Source organism: Prinia subflava, chromosome 5, assembly GCF_021018805.1.
Source record: "Prinia subflava isolate CZ2003 ecotype Zambia chromosome 5, Cam_Psub_1.2, whole genome shotgun sequence".
Taxonomy (NCBI): Eukaryota; Metazoa; Chordata; class Aves; order Passeriformes; family Cisticolidae; genus Prinia; species Prinia subflava.
In genome coordinates this window covers 8,780,583-8,799,773 of record NC_086251.1, presented here as the reverse complement: position 1 = coordinate 8,799,773, position 19,191 = coordinate 8,780,583, and the positions used below count along the sequence as shown (strand labels likewise).

The 19,191-nt window shown below is 41.9% G+C and overlaps 2 protein-coding genes across 2 annotated transcripts in view; one reads left to right on the top strand and one right to left on the bottom strand.

The window, feature by feature from the left end:
• CCDC73 (coiled-coil domain containing 73) overlaps positions 1-1,789 on the bottom strand; it is a 71,634-nt gene extending 69,845 nt beyond the window's left edge. The window contains exon 1 of the mRNA XM_063397398.1: positions 1,687-1,789. Coding sequence (XP_063253468.1) covers positions 1,687-1,789 — 103 coding nt within the window. The remainder of the gene's footprint in view (positions 1-1,686) is intronic.
• A 636-nt stretch (positions 1,790-2,425) lies between these two features.
• Positions 2,426-10,241, top strand: PRRG4 (proline rich and Gla domain 4). Its single transcript, XM_063397945.1, has 6 exons — positions 2,426-2,560; positions 3,229-3,343; positions 6,416-6,579; positions 7,861-7,909; positions 8,649-8,784; positions 9,487-10,241. Exons 2-6 carry the CDS (start codon positions 3,238-3,240, stop codon positions 9,713-9,715), a joined length of 684 nt encoding a protein of 227 aa, XP_063254015.1. The 5' UTR covers positions 2,426-2,560; positions 3,229-3,237; the 3' UTR covers positions 9,716-10,241.
• The last annotated feature ends 8,950 nt before the right edge of the window (positions 10,242-19,191 follow it).

Genomic DNA, 19,191 nt, shown 5'->3' with positions numbered 1-19,191 from the left:
TCAACCCACACCTGGAGCCTTCTCCTCTGATACGGGCAGGGCCAGGGGATGGATTCACATCCACTCCCCAGAAGGTATATGTGAGAAATTCCAAAAAACTTTTCCCCCTCTATTAAGAGTGATATACAATGCTGGCATAACACAATGGAGATTATCTGCTACTCGTACAGCAGAGTTTCCTCACACAAACCTGTTGTTACGACACAAAAGATGTTCCCACACTGGCATGCAGGTATTTTACTTACACTTAAATGCACCCCAGAGTCCTTGTACATTCATGCCCTTGCACTGGAGCTGTCAGCAGCTATTTCACAGCTGGCACCACCCTCTCTGAGACACTCAGGTAGGAACTCAGGGCGAGGGTTGAGTAGAGGGGCATGGCACAAAGCTGTAAGGCCCTCTACAAAGTAATGGTAGTTTCTCCTGCCTTCCAACAAGTAGCAGCTAAGTATTCTTGTCTCCTTAATATTATCTAGATAATAAACAACCTATACTGTTTTCTTCTAAAATATTCTTCTCTCTAGTTCTCCATTGTTATAAGCAAATACATAGTCAGAATACAGATTTTTCTGTTGAGATTTCCACCAGCTAAAAAGCATTAGAGTCATCCCAGCTTGTAAGTTACATATTCGTCAAGTACCTCTTAACTGCAGTGTGTTGATGTCGTAAAGTAAATATTTAACTACAGTCATCATTCCTCCAAACAGTTCTCCTTATTTCACACATCAGAAGTTTCTGGTTTTCTCCAGGGAGTTTCTGATCACTTCCACTGGTGTTATCCAATGCCCCCTCATTCTACTCTTTCCTGCTTCTCTATATACAAGTCACTCCAGCACTTAAATAAAAAATACAGTCCAAAGTCACTACTGGAGACACGCAAGCACAGACACAAATCACTGTCAGTCCCTGGATTTCCTAGCAGCAAAATCATTCCCCTCATGCACCCCAAGTGTTTCTTTGGTGTGCAGCTTTTAACCCAACCCAGCCTATCCCAAATTTTTTCACATAGCTAATATTCCCAGTGCACAGTATTAAACAAATCCTTACAGCAAATGTGAAACACTTAATTCCTTCTATCTTGTCCTTTAGAAAAGCCAGAAGAGCCACAGATCCATGTGCTCAGCCTGGCCTCTGCTCTGGGAAGGAGAGTGAGGGAAGCTCCTGAATAGGGGTGTGCTGGTGCAATCCAGCCTCATGCATTTGAGGGAACCACTTCTGCCCCTTTCTAGCCTGTAAGGTTAAGGTTTACCTTCACTGACCAAAAACTAGTGAGTTTTGAACAATTTGGTTTGAACAAACAAAAAAATTCCAAACAGTAAAACGCGCCCCCCAAAAAACCCCGGTTGTTTTCACATGTGTAAAACTACAGCTGGTCCTTTCAGCTGCCTGCTCGGAAAGCTTGGTGGAGACAAGGCTCTGTGATAGCTATGTAAATGTGATAGCCAGGTAAATGCTTGGTTAACCGTGGAGCAGCAGCACCTCGCTGCCCCGCCCGGCTGGGCAGGCACACCCTGCCCCCGCTCCTGCTCAGCCGGCAGCCTGCCATCACTCAGCACACCGTGCGCTTTCCTCCGGCGGAGCAAAGCCCCAGCCAGCTTCTCAGCACCGCGGTTAACCGGGGCACAAAAAGGCTTCACAGAAGAAGGGGTTTGCAGGAGCACAAAGGACCTGCTGCCTCCACCGCACCAGGGTCCTGCCGCGGGCTGAGGTCAGGCAGGTGTTTGGGAACAAAGCCCAGGGGTGTTCCCGAGCAAGAACCGCCCCGGCTGCCGGCCACAGCGCTCGCCATGACCCCTCTGTGCCCAGGCTCCAGGGGCGTTTCTGCCCCCGCCCCAGGGCGGCCCCAGCCGGGGCTCGGTCAGCGCGGGCGGGGGCGGCCCCGGTGCAGCCCCGTGACTGCGCCGCGCCCTGCCAGGAAGCGCCGGGAGAGGCTGAGCCAGCACCTGATCCACTCGGAACCCCCGCACAGCCCGGGAGAGACTGTCCTGCCACCTGATCCACTCGGAACCACAGCACAGCCCGGGAGAGGCTGTCCTGCCACCTGATCCACTCGGAACCCCCGCACAGCCCGGGAGAGACTGTCCTGCCACCTGATCCACTCGGAACCACAGCACAGCCCGGGAGAGACTGTCCTGCCACCTGATCCACTCGGAACCACAGCACAGCCCGGGAGAGACTGTCCTACCACCTGATCCACTCGGAACCCCCGCACAGCCCGGGAGAGACTGTCCCAGCTCCTGACCCACTCGGAACCCCCGCACAGCCCGGGAGGGGCTGTCCTACCACCTGATCCACTCGGAACCCCCGCACAGCCCGGGAGAGACTGTCCTGCCACCTGATCCACTCGGAACCCCCGCACAGCCCGGGAGAGACTGTCCTGCCACCTGATCCACTCGGAACCCCCGCACAGCCCGGGAGAGACTGTCCCAGTTCCTGATCCGCTCGGAACCCCCGCACAGCCCGGGAGGGGCTGAGCTAGCATCTGATCCACTCGGAACCCCCCGCACGGCCCGGGAGAGGCTGCCCCGTGAGCCGCTCCGCCCGTGTCCCGCCGGGACAGGTAGGGCAGTGCTGGGAAGCGGATGAGGTGTTCCTTCTTCCGCGGGCGCTCCCCGGGGCCTGTCCTGCTCCCCGGCGCTGCCCGGGGGTGGCAGAGCGCGCTGCCCTGGCCACAGGCGGGCCCGGGAGCCCTGCGGGAGCGCCCGGCCATGTCTCCGGGTGGCTGTCGCAAGTCCCCGCCTCGGGCGGCGATTGTGCTTTTACCTGCGTCGGGTGACTCGGTGCAAAGTTACAGGTTTATTTCATGCCTTTGACAAAAAGGGCTTTGTACCTGTTCCCGTGGGGGAGATTTTATTACCTCCTCCGGCAGCCAAGGCGCCGCTCTGCGGTTTCAGAGCCTACCTGGGGCACCGTGCGGGGGCTCTTTGCCCGTCAGCTTGCCAGCGAGCGGGGCTGCCTCGCTGCTTGGCCGGGAGAGGAGTGGGGAGCAGGAGATAGCGAGAGCGGCCCCGTTGACATGTGCGGATGTTACACAACGAGAACTCCGCAAGAGACAGGCAGGACCAGTTCGGGTCGGTGTCTCTCTTCAAGGGACCCATTAGCCTCGAGTGCGTGTAGGTGCTTGCGCTGGATGACTTCATTGACAGGATTCACTCAGGGTTCATCGCTGACACTTCAGAGGGTTGCGCTGTCACTCTTGGTTAGCTCACGTTGGTTTCTGTCTGACAGATCCCGGCCATGTTCGTGATTTTGGTAGTGCTGTGTCAACTGCATGTGGCGACGTTCGCGTTTCCTCACTGCCCTGGGAGATTAAATAATTTGAAGCAACCTCAGTGGAAAGATGGTAACTTAGTTTAAACGTGACTTTGTGCTTTCCAAAATTGTTTCTAACCTTGCTTTGCTGGCTTCTTTAATTGTTGTTTGCTTCTTGTTGTTTTGGGGTTTTTGTGGTTTTGTTGTTTGTTTGGGGATTTTTTTTTAAATTATTATTATTATTTTATGGAAAAATTAATCTGTTTTATGCTTAATTTCACGTTATTTTAATATCTTTTGCTGAAGTGATTGATAATTGACTTTTGTATTAATATCAAGTATTTAGCAGTTCTAGTAGTAAGTGCAAATTGGGACAACTGAACTTTTTCCAGGCCTCTGGGATTATTGTGGATGATACAACCAGAATCTTCTAAGTAGCATCAAAATTCAAAAAGTTGGAAACTTGTGTTAAGCCAGTCTTGTTTTGGTACTATTTGAGCACATCACAATTTTATTTGTATATCTGAAATTGCTTTGTATTCGAAAGGGTTTAGTTGGATTATTTTTTGAAATTCATATTGTCTCCCAATACCAGAGGCCCTTACAACACCTGGAAAGATAAGCATAGTGCTGCTTGTGCAGCTCTTCCCTGTGGAGGGACAGAAGTGGGGAGGAACTCATATAAACACAAACCAGTTCCCCAGAGGGACTCAAGTGCTACTAAGCAAAGCCATGAGATGCTTAACATTTTAAACATCAGGGCTTCAAAAAGGAATTTCTATCTTAGCTGTCCAGTCCTCTCAGTGGGCAAGGAGTGCTGAAACCTTAAGACAGGCTTTAAAATGTTGTCACATCGAGCAGGAGGATCCTTCAGGGCAGTATGTGGAGCAGAAACCATGGCTAGCAGAAAAATGCTTGCGACAGATGATTTGTTAAAATCCATATTGCTCTTGGCAGAAAACGTCAGGCTGCCTCTTTAGTGTGAGCTCCTGTGAGAACTCTCTCCTCCCAACAGGCCCAGACCACTCCTCCTTTAAAGACAGAGTTGGAAAGAGAAGGGCCAAGCCCTTTACCCAGTAATTTAGCAAGTTGCCAAAGCTCTGGGGCACCTGCATTGAGAGATCCCCCTCCAGCATTTTCTGAACAGCTTTTACCAGCAGAGCTGCTTTACTGAGCATGTTGTGTGGTTGCATTTTTATTAAATGCTGGACATCCTAAAACTGCATGGATTATTTTATCAAACAAAGGGCTGCAGAACTGCATCCAGGTTAGGACACAATTCAAATCCATCTGTTTCATTCTTCAAATACTGTTTTAATCACCAGGTAGTAAGTAAGTTGGAGATGGAGATATAGAGATACAGGACAAAGTGACAAAAGTGCAGATACATGGATAAAAATTCTTGAAAAGAAAAAAAGTTATCCATGTGTAATTGGAAATTGAGGGTTCTAGGCTCCAGGCAGCTTGCGTATGCATTCCATTTTAAACAAAATGCAGAAATTCTCTAACTTAATTTAAAGGACAGCTAATACTACTTGCATAATAAAGAGTGAAACACTGCAGAGCAAAACTGAAGATCTCTGCTTCAGAAGACTGAAGTTACTTTTGTAATTTGCACTGAATCAAGAATATTGAAAATAATTTTTTTCCATATAGTTCTTCTCCCTTTCCAATTGTGGGTTTGAGGGAGTTTTGATTTTGGGGTTTTTTTTGTTTGTTTTTGGTTTTTTGTTTGGTGTCTTTTGTTTGGGTTTTTGTGGGGTTTTTTTGTTTGTTTGTTTATTTCTTTGTTTTTAAATCCTTTTCTCTGGTTACTCTTTAGGTATAGTATAAATATTTTAAGCTTAGATTTTCTTTCAACTGCCTTAGAATAACAAAAACAATGTGCACATGTGTAGCTACAGAGTACAATGGTATGCAAATTATATAAATATAAGCTGTCATATTCCTTAAATATACTCTAATATTAAAGACATAAACAACCACTATGTAAGTCATGCTGCAGTTTTCTCAGCTTTCAGAGAGCAAAGTGTTATGAGATACCACTGCAAGATCTAACAGTAACTATTAGGGTGAAAATTCCAGAGCGATGTGATAATCTTGCCAAACAGGCTGACATGAACACAAAGCTAATTTGTAGCTGAATAACTTTATCCTGAATCTCAACTCCTTTTTTAGCAATCCAGCTTGGTATGTAACAATGCTGTTTCCGCATGACACTTGCAAAAATAATCCTCTAGTCATTTTGCTCCGCCAAATAGCCTGAATTTTGTGGACATAGATTAGGCTTTCACTAGAAACCTAGTTTTGTCCTATAACTTTTTTTTTTTTTTTTTAGTATGAAACTGTAGCAAGAGCAGGCTAAAACTTGACTATGGAAAATGCCTAGTGAGGAAATACATTCCTGTATTCCAAAGCCTTCTATAATTTCACTCACTGTTCTGGAATCTCACCTCACGTCTTACTCCATGGCACCTCATGGAACACAAAGGAATAAGTAAATGTCTTCAGAAGTGCATGTTGTCAGTAAGATCCATATCATGGACAAATTTAAAACTAACAAACTTGGCAACATGGCACCTTTACATAAAGCTTGGTGCCACGATTGTGAAAAAAAAAACAACAATTTTAGAATGAATAGGAGTCTGCTGATATGATTTAAAAACTAAATTCTGTAAATAAAATTCGGTACTCACAGATACCAGAATATTGGTAAATGTATATTTGGTTTTGCCTTCTCCCTTGCCTCCTTCCTCCACTAGGTCAGGGTGTCTGACTGAATTCTGCTTTATGTGACAACTACTTTGTTCTTAAGAGAGCCAGTATAAACTGATGCTCACATCCCAGAAGGGGTCACACCAAAATTTGACCAACAGTTCTCATGACAATCAAATTCTCTTGGCCAGAATAAGGAACAGCTGAGATGGCTTATGAGAAAGGCAAATATGTTTATTTTATGTTACATAGTTAGGAAAGATAGTAGTGAAGAAGACATTTTAGGAGGAGACCTTGATATTTCTTCCCCTTGTATGTAGCTGAGAGATGCTAGGGAAAGAAACTATCCCAGTGTGCTCCTTTAAGATCTTTACCATTCTTTAAAAATACCAAATTTAGCCTTCCTAACTTGTTTTAAATCAACTTGCCTTTTTTTCATTTTCATTAGTGTTCACATCTGCAAGGGAGGCCAATTTATTCATTGGACGACATCTTCTGAACAACAGATTTGATTTTGAAGCATTCACACCTGATAACCTGGAAAGGGAATGCTATGAAGAACAATGCAATTATGAAGAAGCAAGAGAAATTTTTGAAGACCCTGATAAAACGGTAGCAGTTCAAATTGAGTTTAATATAATGAGGGAGGTTATTGGCTGAATAACCTTATTTTTTAACACAAATTATTGCAACATAAATTATTGTACACAAATACTGTAACTCCTCTAACACAGCACTGAGAGATTACTATTTATTTTGCTCTAAATGTAGATATCCCAATTACATGGGGTTCTTGCTTTAGATACACAGTGAATGCACTTGAATATGTATTATTGTCTTAAAGACTTTAGATGTGGACTTTAATTCTGCAAACAAATCGAAATGAAGCTTCAGAAGTCCCACTTGCGGATATTCCTATATTTTCAGACTTCTGGATTTTTTTAGTAACTTCTCAGCGTCCAATTTAAATGTTTCACATGTTCTCTGTATTAATTGGCTGATTGCATCCTTGTGTCACGCCAAAGAAGTGTTTTGTAAGAGGCCAGTATGGAGCAAATCTGCAGTTCAGCTATTGCTGAGTATTCCTATAGTGCTATATTCTAACTCCCTACCTAGACATAGCTGAGAAGAAACCTGGTGTATAAACAGATTTAAAAAGAAACAATAAGAAACCTTTCAGCTTACTAAAGGAATGTGGGGATTGTCTGAAGACTGGTTGTTGCACATGCAGCAAGAATCTCTTTGTGATTCTACGTGTGCTCTGCAGAAAGAGCAAGGAACACACCCCTGTTCTAAAGGTGGAAGTGTTAGCTTGCAGTTGCTAACACTTTCTTAAGAAAAAGCCCAAATTGTTAAATTAAAATCTTGCTGGAGTCTTTTGCTAGGTAGCAAAAGTGAAAATTGTAACTCAACACATTTGATGCCTGATGGTCATAGAACATAAAAGTTTTTCTCTTAAATGAATCCCACTATTTTTCCTAGCTGATATGAATTCAAATACTGTTCCCACAAATGTTGGAACTTTAAGAACTTAATTTTTCCTCAAATACTGTTTTGTAGGGATTTGCAAAAAAATAATTGTAAGCATTTTTTGGTGTCAGAATATACCCTAACTTCTACTGTAATCAGGGAGAAATATGAGGTATTTAACCATCCAACCACATTGGATGGTTAAATACACTTTTTTCTTCTACCAACTGGGATCTGAGAAATTTTAACGCAAAGTTGTAGAAGAAAAATATCATGGGATGAATAAATACATATCCCTCAGCAGGAGTTATTTCTGTATATGCCATTGTTAAATTCTGCCCAAGGTACTATATTAAATATAAGTCAAGAAGCCTGTCATTTATGTATCTCCTATAAATCTGATTCTTTTTTTGGGTTTTATAGATGGATTTTTGGACTGATTATTCAACTAAAAACCCTAACATAAAAATAGGTAAGTAATCGTTTTACTTTTTTATTACATTGCAATATTTTCTGGTTGTTATAACAGTACATTCTTAGTAGATCATGCATTCAGTTAAGGAAATCAGAAGTTATCTTTTTATTGAAGATTGCTGTGAACTGTACAAATTAATTATATTATCTATTTCATGTATATTTAATTACCTGATATGATAAAACTGAAGCGTCTTAGAGTGGGATCCATTATGGGTCTGTAGGTAAAAGCTATAATTTCCTTGACCATTTCTTTATTATATAATTGGTAAACTTTTCAGTAATTCTGTGGCTTCTCTCTGTGGTTTGGTTTTGGTCTTTCTCCCATCATGTCTTTATATAACACTCTTGATTTAGGCTAATATATAACAGCCTGATTTAGGCTCAGACTAGTCTAATGCCAGATGTTTAAAAAAATGGTCAGTTGGACTTGAGGAATGATCTACAGCCTGATCAAGGTCACAAGTACATGAAGGAATATTTGGAAGGCATTAGAAAACAGTCATCTCAACAGTTTCACGTGGAGAAAAGGGGATATCGACTCCCTTTTGTTTTATGCTGACAGTGAAGGATACCCTTGGGTTGTGTTGCACAGATGTACGGCTTCTTACAGCAAGTTAGACAATTGTGGAAGGAACAGCTTTACAGCAGTGCAAAAGTAGTACTTTACAGTCTAAACTGCATGCTGGGTAGATGGAAAGAACACGTAATGAAAATCATCAATGTTTTCTCTCCAGGTGATGAGGCACTACAAAAGGTGAACGTCACAGGACTGCTCATCAGCCTGGTTGCTGCTGGAGTGCTGTTGGTTATAATTGCACTGGTTATCTTCTACTGCTGCAAGAGCAGATGCAAATCAAGGCAACCACCAGGGTAAGGCCTTTCACTGCTTAAAAAACCCAAACACACACCAAAACAAACTCTTGCTTAAGAGTGGCATTTAAAAATCACTGTGGGTTTGTCTAACCGTATCCTCAGAAAATCCAGTGGAAGTTCTAGTTCTTACTTGCCTAGAAGCAAAGTGAGCACAGCAGTAGTTATGCTGCAGTTAATAACACAAAAACATAATATTGCACACCCAAATCTTTGGGTTTGCTGCTTTTTTTTTTTTTAATTGTGTATATGTGCGTGTTCTTGGTTTCAAATATTCTTACTAAGATGATGGAATAATTTTAGTAGGTGGAAGCCTGCAATGGGAAGTCTAACATGTTCTGTTTGCGCTTTCAAATAAGCTGTATCTGAAGTAAATGTAGTAGTAGATGATGAAGCAGTTTGGAGGAAATGCTTTTTTACCAAGTCTCTACTCCTGAGTGCTCCTTTGTCCTAAACTTGAGAGGAACATAAGAGGAATCTGTGCTTTCTGTTCCCTGTAAGTTTCACATCACTGAGCTATTCTTACCCTGTGGCTTGGAGAGAGTATTTGGCTTCTGGTCTTTGTGATCACTGAAGGCATGTTTTTTCTCGTGTGGGCTTGTTTGGGTTGTTTGGGTTTTGTTTATTTTATGATTAAGACTTTATCTTCTTGCTTCCCTTTAAAGCAGAAGTTTCCACTTACCTGCTGTTACCTTTGTTTAGGTACTTGGATTATGTGAGAAGCAGGAGACGTAATTCAGCCAACATCTTCAGGAGGCACGAAGAGTTTTCCTTAAACCCCCTTCCTCTCCGAGCTGACGATTCAGGACTGCCCACTTACGAGCAAGTGGTTTCATCAGATGGACAGCACAGCGTGCCCCCACCCCCTTACCCAGGGCCCCCCAGATATGCACGGGCCTTTCGAAAGTCCATGTCTCTCCCCGGCCCCTAGGCACAAGCCTCCTGCTGGGCTGACGGGGGATTACTGGAACATAACATGCTTTTGGAAAAGTGTGTGCTACCTTGCATATTGCAAGATGATTTACAAACATGTGAAAGATCTTTTGGACAGCTAGGAGCGAGTGAAGTTCCCATTTGGGAAAAGAGGTCACCTGTTTTAAAGGCTGCAGGAGTGTCCTTTGCACAGTCACTGTGCTAAGAGAAGAGAATGCACAAAGAGCAAGTCTCGAACTGCTGCCCTCTTCCATATGAGACATCCCATCAAACTATTGATGTTTCATTTTCTTTTTCTTCAGAAAGAACAGTATTTTAATTGATCATATTGACATCAACCATTTTTTGTGACTTAATACTTTAAACCATGATAAGAAGTCTTTGTTGTCAAACAAAATCTTTGTTGTTTGACATATTCACTTCCTTGCTGGGTGAATTTTCTATTCGTTCTTGTAATAGATTTGAGTGCAAAAATTATTTCATGACTTGATCTTTCAAATATATATATATATATAGTACTGCTACTGGATTACACTGGTTTGTTTTAGACACTGCTGGTCACATGACTTAATTTGTTGTATTTTTATGATCATAATTTTGCATCAAAAGGAAGCATTCATAACATGGCACACTGCCAATTCACACAAAGTACACTTGCATCAAATTGTTTTGATGTTCAACAGTAAATACCAGGTCAAAGAGAGTTACTTGAATACTGTGGGCCAGTGGATGTTCAGCAAAAAGCTAGAGAAGTGTTCCTTTTTAAAAAGCTACTTAGGTTTCACAGCTAATGTTTCTTTCATAGTTTAAAAGCTGAAATGCAGAGAGAGACATTTAACTTTCAAACCAAAGCCCAAACTACCCCCTAGAAGCACTTCAGTGTGTCTTGCACTACAGGGACGACAAAATCATACCTTTAAGTAGAATGAAACATCCTATTAGATCAAAAATCAAGAGTCAAGAACTTCTGGGAGTTATTGGTTCACTGTGTCAAGACAGTTTCTGTATCTACAGCTGTAGCCACCGTTAATTTTACATCTTATTAAAAGATCAACCCCCAGCATTATGGAGCCTGTGGATCTTGCTGAGCAAATTGCTGCCCACCACTGCTGTCCCTTGACCTCCTTACCACAGGAAGCCAGAGCAGAGGGTCTCACAGGGAATGTCAGGCTGTTTTCTTCTTTGACAGTGGCTGTACAGTTAAGACACACACAGTAAAGTTTTTTAAGAAGAAACAAACCCCCACTTTTTTCCCCCTCATTGAGTCAATGCTGACAACAGCAAATTACATTTCAATTTGGTGCCTACAATCCACTTATAAAGTTAAAGGAATAAGGGTTGAAATGAATATGTACTGTTTCACTGAATGTTACTGTTTTTAACATGCTAGAAGCAGTGGTGTTGAGTGAGATGCAGACAATTCGTCTGAGATTTTCAATCTGTAAACATCTTTGTAATAATGAAAACACTTCAAATCTTGGAATATAAAGAGGGTACACTGACAGTGCTACAGAATGAAGTCTTGCCCTTTGAAGAACACATGCAATGCAGTTGATAGCAGTGCCATTGGTATTCCTGTTCACAAAACTTCACCATCAAATTTGGCTTTTGTTGAGTCACAGATCTCTCTCCAGCTTCCTTTTCTGGTGAGAGATGGGGGAATCTCTATGTTGGGATTCACTTTTGCCTTACTTGAAAAAGCATTTTGAAGTGCTTGAAGTTCTGTAAGACTGAAATAAATGAATTGTGTAACAATTCATTTTGTGACACTGTTGACAATCAAAATACAAGGTTACAAGAAGCTATGAAATCATAAGCTTGCCAAAACATTCTCCCATATTTCCCTTTCATTTAATTAACAAATTTTAAATTTTTCATGTGCATTTCGAGCTCTAGAGCACACTTTTACCTAGACGTTTCTTGGGAATAAAAAATTATTAACTAATGGAACTGACAGGACCACTTCCAAGGAAAGGGATTTCACAGGTCTTACGAGCATTCAGAGATTTTTTTAATGTTACTACAGACATCTGGCAAAGCCACATTTTGAATACACTATAGAAATTGTACAAAATCCCATTCAATAACTGGAAAGTTGATTTTTCTACTATTCCTACAAATTATTTGAAACTGATTCCATGCAATACAAGCAAAAATCTTGTCCTTCATAATTAATCAAAAAACTTAAGAGAGTGGAACAGTAAAACATCAATGGTGTAATGCTTTGGGCAGTAAAGTGTTCAGTAGAGTAAAACACTCAAATTTACTCAAGGAGTCTGCACCTTAGACCCTGAAAATTTGCAGAGACTGACATCCAAACACTGGTTACACATAGCATAATTTGGAAGAGACATCCTGCCTTTTACAAAGAAGGAGCAAAGTTTAAAATTTAGTTGAATATAGTGTAAACTTACCTCTCCTTGTAGAGGGAGAAAATTCCTTTGAGTGGCAGTTGTTTGGGCTGAGTTTGCTTTCCTTCTTTCATACACTGACTCCTGGCCCACTCTTACCTTGTATCTTGTCTCTTTCTTTTTAGAACTCATGATTCAACAGGGTTGACAGAGGGAAATCAACAGGAGACAGACTACGGGGAGTTATTAATTTAGAAGTGTTGCCACGCTTTCAAATTTTATGTGTAGCTTCTTTTAAAAAATGGAGTTGCTATTAGAATATATACAGCAGCAAATAAATTGTACCTCAGAGGCCTTTACAAGGCCATGTAGTAGGAGCAGGGGGAATGGCTGTAAATCGACAGGCCAGGGTTACACTGAATATTGGGAAGAAATTCTTTACTGTGAGGGTGGGGAGGCGCTGGCACAGGCTGCCCAGAGGAGCTGTGGCATCCCTGGAAATGTTCAAGGCCAGGTTGGATGGGGCTCTGAGCAACCTGGTCCTGTAGAAGGCGTCCCTGCCCAGGGCAGGGTGTCTGGAACTGGATCATCTTTAAGAGCCCTTCCAATCCAAAGCATTTTGCGATTAAGTAGGAAGAGAAAGAGGAAGATTTTTGAGGAGCAAAGCAGCAGCAAGTTAATTTATATAGAGATGTAATTTATCAGTGTTTGATTTTGGCATTTCTCTCCAGGGCCTTTAGGAAAAACAGGATTAGGATTTCAAGTGATTTAACAGAGATCTACTATGACAGTTGCATGCAGAAATGTCTAAACAAAACACTAGTAAACACACATACCCTGTTTTAAAGGTGTCACTGTAAGTGCTGTTAGCCATTGCCTTAAACAATTTTCCAGAACAGCCTTTTCAGCATCACAGAAGATTACAGCATGAACCTTCTATAAAACAAGACAGTTTATTAATTGGGGCAAATAATAAGGGTGAGGAAAGTGATCTCTAGTTGTGTCAGTTGAAAAATAAATCACTGAATCTGCTTACTGCTGCAACAAGAAACCCTGCTATGTGATCTATCAATTATGCATTTAGTAGTTGGGGGTTCTTGGGCTTTTTGTGATTTCATTAGAACAGCAAAACCAAAGTACCACCAGGAAGTGCACTTCCTCATGAAAATGTGAGTTGTGAAGCATTTGATTCTGGTCCTGTCAAAGTCTATGGCAAGGTTTTTATTGGCTTCAGCTAAACTGGGAATGGAGCAAAAAATGAGATAACTGATCACATCAGGTAATAAAAAGTATCATGCTCTGCCAAACTATTTACCACAATGTGGTTGCCAAACCCACTTTAGAGTATTCCATTGTTATAATGATGCCCACCCCTTTTAACTAGAATGTTCCAGCCTGATTTGCCTTGAAAGTTATATTTGAAATTTGAAAAGCACAGCAAAATTCCTTATCATTCCTGAGATTACCAGCTGTGAATAAGATGAATTTATTACCTGCAGGTGATATGCTGTTTGTAGCTTTAAATAAACCATCAAAGTAATAAAAAAAAAACCAAAAACCAGCAACAAACCAAACTTTTCTATTCACAGTCTCTCTGGCCAACAAAAGTTTTACTGCTGCTATCCTCCCTTTTTCCATGTGACTTAGAGAACAGGAAGGAAATTCCAGGTTTCAAAGACATTTTCAAACACTTCAAGCATGATCTTTCTATACTGTAAACATCTTTCAATTAATTCCTGTCACTACAAATTTATCATCATTTCCAGAATCAAGAACTTCATGTATTTTCCTCCCAAAAATCTTAAGCAGAGCTTCTCAAATAACCTGCTTTTGATTCAGCTTTTATTTTTGACTATTTCCAGTCATTTCTGAACTGTATAAGCAGTTACCTAATCTTATGAACGTATTTCCTTCTACTCATCTGTGAGAATATATTGAATGCACTTGTCACTGGCTAAATTTAATTCTAACTTTGATTTCAAGTGCTGTCATTTTTTGGGTGATGGGTAGCAACACTTTAAGCTCTGCTAGTCTACATGATTTTGTACAACAATTTCCAAATAAACATTTATATAAATTAATCACAGTGAAAGAAAAATGCTAATTTAGCCTATGATTAAAAAATTTTAAAAACCTCTGACAACCCTTTTGATTTCTTTTAAATGGAGTTGGTAACAACATGCCCTCTTCTGAAAGCACTTAAAGGGGGCTTACAAGAAAAAGGGAGACAAACTTATTAGCAGGGCCTGTTGTGACAGGACAAGTGGTAATGGTTTTACACTAAAGGAGGGCAGATTTAGACTAGATATAAGGAAGATTTTTTTTACCACAAGGGTGGTGAAACACTGGCACAGGTTGCTCAGAGACATTTAGGATTCACCACTGGAAACATTCAAGGCCAGGTTGGTCCATCCGTGAGGGTGTTCCTGCTCATGGCAGGGGGTTGAAATTAGATGACCTTTAAAGTTCCCTTCCAACCCAAACCATTTTACTGTTATATGATTATTCATGCCATATAGCACTTACTGGGCCTGAGAAAAAGGGCCATGGTTTGTTTTCTTTAACACTGGCAATTTCTGCTCTGGACAAAATCTTCCTGCTCCACTTCTCCAGTTTATCTGAGCATCTGAGGTTCTGAACCATGAACTGCAGTCGCTGAAGATGAACTCTTCAAGACAAAAGCCAACTTAACCAGGTGTTAACCCTTGACTTTTGTCAGGCCTTTGGTGAGAAGATTTAACATAATGGTATGGGCAAAAAATACCATTTTCCTAGGGGTAGTGAAGTAAGATCCCTCCAATGAGGACCAGAACAGGCATGCAAAATCAAGGCAGGAAGCAGGAGTTCCTCATTTGGAAGTGGTGATTTCAGTCTGAAGTGGAGGCACACATGATATAGTGTGCATGGACTTGCATAGACAGGCAGGAGGACAGCTGGACAGAACAAATATGGAGCACAGTGTATTCCACTAAATTAAGCCAGTCTTGATTTACCCTCTGGAAAAAAATAGTCAGAGGTGTGCTTTTCTTCCAAAAAAGCTAAGCTCCCCACAGACTACCCAAATCTCCCTGTATATTTAAACATCCAATGAAGCTTTTTAACCAGTCAACTGAACTGATATTTGAAATACACCTGATGGGATAGATGCTTCATTCTCATTAAGTGTCTTGGGATAACAATTCCTTCTTTCACTCCTGCTCTTTTCCATAGCACCCGGACTACTGAAACACTGAAGTAGCAGGGGCCATTAGATGCAGGCATCATGCTGTCTACATTCTGGGAGCCTCCAGAAGCTCACACTTTAAAGGGAGCAAGACAGACTTCAAAGCATCTGGAAAAACATTTCAATCTAGAAACTGGTGCAGTTCAACATAAGTTTTGAAATGGCCTCATTCTAATTTCTGAAGCACTGCCTACTTCATTTAAGAAATGAGAAACACCTCTGATTGCTCAGTAGTTCAAGCTTCAGTTTAATTTCTCTAAAGATCAGGAAGTACTGAATACATAAACCCAGCAATGAAAATAAAACAGAAACTATCTTCTAGTAAGAGTTAAAATAAAATACTCCCTATTAAAAATATGATTTTGTTCAAGATCAAAGGTTTTATTTAAGTTTTTTTTTCTTACATGTCATTGTATGTTTCTCCCACTTACCTTATACCATTCTGGTCCTTACTAGATCCCTTCATAAATCACCCAGTGAAAACATAGACAGCTGTCTCGAGAGTGGGTGAGCTGAGGCAACACAAGTGCCAGTGGTGGCACCTTGGAAGGAGTGGAACCACAATACTAGGAGGAGGATTTGGAACATGAAGGAAACAAGACCTTTCACTTTATTGCTGCAGTGAGCTTTCTACCAGCTCAATCATCTTTTGTCATGTTAGAAGTCAAGCTTTCATAGATCAACTTTAGCTCAATAAAGTGAATTCTGAAGATTTTGCTTCTTTTATTTGTACATATACTCAAGTTTTCAAATAAATGCACAGAGCAGCATAAGTGAAGAAATTCAAAGGAGAGTATTTGCTATGAGGTTCCAAGATAGAGTGTGCTCTTTGAAAAGCAGCACTCTCTTCCCTATTCACACATATCTTAATGCCTAGCTTTATGTTTAAAGAGGCCACGTGCCAAATTAAATGCAAAATCGAATCTATTAAAGCAACTGCAATTTTCTGCTTTGGTCAGAATTACAATTACAACAACAAACAACATAGTCAGTGATTAATAACAAGCCTAACCAAGACTCATGTTATTACTGCCTATCTGATCTACTCACTCATTCCTGCTCATGCAGGATACCACAGGCTGGCAGCAGCCAGAGCCTGCACAAAGGTGCTGCATCCACGATCTGTAGCTGTCCAACAACACACAACAGAAACGTGTGCTGCAGAAATCTTATTTTGTGCACTTCTTACAATGTGTTGATACATCAGACCCAATTCAGCTTTGGCCTGAACTTCTTCAAACTTCATCTGATTAGACATATTCAAGTTATTTGTTTTATCTTTGAAACATTAGCTTTTGAAAAACAATGTCCTCAAGTCTCCAAAACACTGTTTCCAAACAATTGTGAGGATTCATTCTCTCAGCACAAGGCCATTTGTTAAACTTATTGTTAGAGCTTTTGTTGACAAATAGTCACTGAAAGCTAACCACTAAGACGTTTGTGTATGTTAACAAACTATGATACTGTGATAGTTCTAAAATAAAGTACTATTATACACAGAAATACAATCATTTTTGTCCACTTGCAACAACCAAGTTGAAATCTGACTTGCACCATGAACTGCATGTTCTGCCTTTAACTTTCTTCCATCAACAACAGGTGAAGCTGCTGATCCAGCATGTGCATCTGGCTTTTCTTCCATGATTCTTTTCAGCCCATCAAAAATTGCCCTAAAGCATACTAAGAATTTTGCTGCAAAGCCCACTTTACAGGTTTAGCTGAAAGCCTCTTAAAGAAAGAAAAAATATTTTGGCAGTTAAACACAAAGGAGTCAGAACAAGACAAAAAGCAGGCATCATCTGTTATGGAAAAGCAAAGTACAGGAGCAATGCTTTCTGTGAAAGAAAAGGGCATTGGGGATAGAGAGACATTGAAAAAAGAGTGTAGAGCCAGGTTTGTTGTACCTGCAGTAAAAAGGATGCCAAAAGCACAGGCAGCAACTGCTGGCCCTGTGAAGAATCACCACTTGCTGCTCCATGCACGAGGACCCCCCCGTGGTGCTGTCCTGCTATTTTGACATCCATGACACCATTAAGCTGTGACATTCCATGTAGCTTTCTGCATGGCCATGTCTTGTACATCCCATCCTTCAGTGGTACAGCTGACGCTCCTGAAGGACGGGATGCCATCCAGAGGGACCTGGACAAGCTCAAGAGGCGAGCCCATGGAAATCTCCTGTGGTTTAACAAGACCAAGTGCTGGTGCTGCCCCTGGGCCAGGGCAGCCCCTGGTATCAATCCAGGCTGGGGATGAGCAGATCCAGAGCAGCCCTGGGGAGAACACTTGGGGTGCTGGGGGTGAGAGGCTGGACCTGAGCCAGCAATGTGCACCTGGAGCCCAGAAAGCCAATCCCATCCTGGGCTGCATCCAAAGCAGTGTGAGAGCAGCTGGGGAGGGGATCCTGCCCCTCTGCTCTGGTGAGACCCACCTGGAGCTCTGCACCCAGCTCCAGGGTCCCAGCACAGGACAGACAGGGACCTGTTGGAGTGAGTCCAGAGGAGACCACCAAGATTAGAGGGATGGAGCACCTCTCCCATGGGGACAGGCCGAGAGAATTTGGATTGTTCAGCCTGGAAAGGGGGCAGCTTTGGGGTCACCTAATTGTGGCCTTCCAGTATCTGAAGGGAGCCTGTGAGAGATGGAGAGGGACTTTTACAAGGGCTTGTAGTGACAGAACAAGGGCAAGGCTTTACAATGAAAAAGAGTAGCTTTTATTAGATTTAGGGGGAAATTTTTTGCTGTGTGAGTGGTGAGGCTCTGCACAGGCTGCCCAGAGAAGCTGTGGCTGCCCCATCCCTGAAGTGTTTAAAGCCAGGTTGGATGGAGTTTTGAGCAACCTGCTCTTATGGAAGGAGTCCCTGCCCAGGGCAAGGGAGTTGGAACTGGATGATCTTCAGCGTCCCTTTCAACCCAGGCCATTCTATGATTCTATGATATACAATGTAAAAACCAATCACCCTCAACTCAAACACCGGCTGAAATTTTTCTGGTAACACTTGTAATAATTCTAGCACACTATGCAACAAAGAAGCTAATAAAGATATCAGTTACAAATAAATACATTGACGCCAATCATGAACTGGAACATGATTTTGGCTCTGTATCTGTGATTGATACATTGCTTTAATTATGATAAAATCATAGAAAACTGCCAACTACCTGTTAGCTAGATCCTGCATTTCATTTGGTATATATTCACTCTAAACATGTAACTAGACCTCAAAAAGCAATATTACCATTCAGCATTTTGTAACAGCAAATGATTTAAAGAGAAAGAGGAAGCAGCAAAGTTTCCCTAAGGGGCAGTGTATATTGGCTAACACAGTTCTGCAACAGAGCTGGCTTGATGCTGGTTGAAGTGTCACACAGGCAGAGGAGCCCATCACTGTCTGCAGAGTGCACTCCTAGGCTTTAGAGATTTCCATATGGAATGTACCACGAGCCAAGACAACATCTCCTCATCAGAACTTAACTTCCCTGTCATCTCCTCCCAGCTGCACACAACCACTGCTCCCCCCAAGCCAGCTCTCATTTCACACAAAGGCAAAGCTGACTCTGCTCAGCAGAGCTATGGAAAAATGACCTGTGGCAGAAAAAGGTAAACGTGAAAAAGGTAAGCCAGCAGAGTGAATTCATTACTCACCTTGTGGCCAGAGCTCATCACTAGAACTGAGAGGGTGAAGCAGGGAAGGAGGGACAGTCAGGCCTTCTCCTCTGGCTGTCAGCAGGCAGCTGAGGCAGCCCAGCCCTGCTGCCATGCCACATCTGGAGGCAGCAGCATATGCTGCAGCACTGGAGATCACTCCTCAGAGTTTAAGCAGATGATTCCCATTAAAGTGTTACCTTAAGTACTTATATCTGTCTCCTAGCTATCAAATGACATTTTTGACTCTATAAAGG

Bases quoted from the DNA above. Each gene is read 5' to 3' on its own strand.
- PRRG4 (XM_063397945.1), top strand. From the start codon at position 3,238: ATGTTCGTGATTTTGGTAGTGCTGTGTCAACTGCATGTGGCGACGTTC. The intron at 6,580-7,860 runs GTAGCAGTTCAA...TGGGTTTTATAG, and splicing joins TTGAAGACCCTGATAAAACG to ATGGATTTTTGGACTGATTA. The intron at 8,785-9,486 runs GTAAGGCCTTTC...ACCTTTGTTTAG, and splicing joins AAATCAAGGCAACCACCAGG to GTACTTGGATTATGTGAGAA.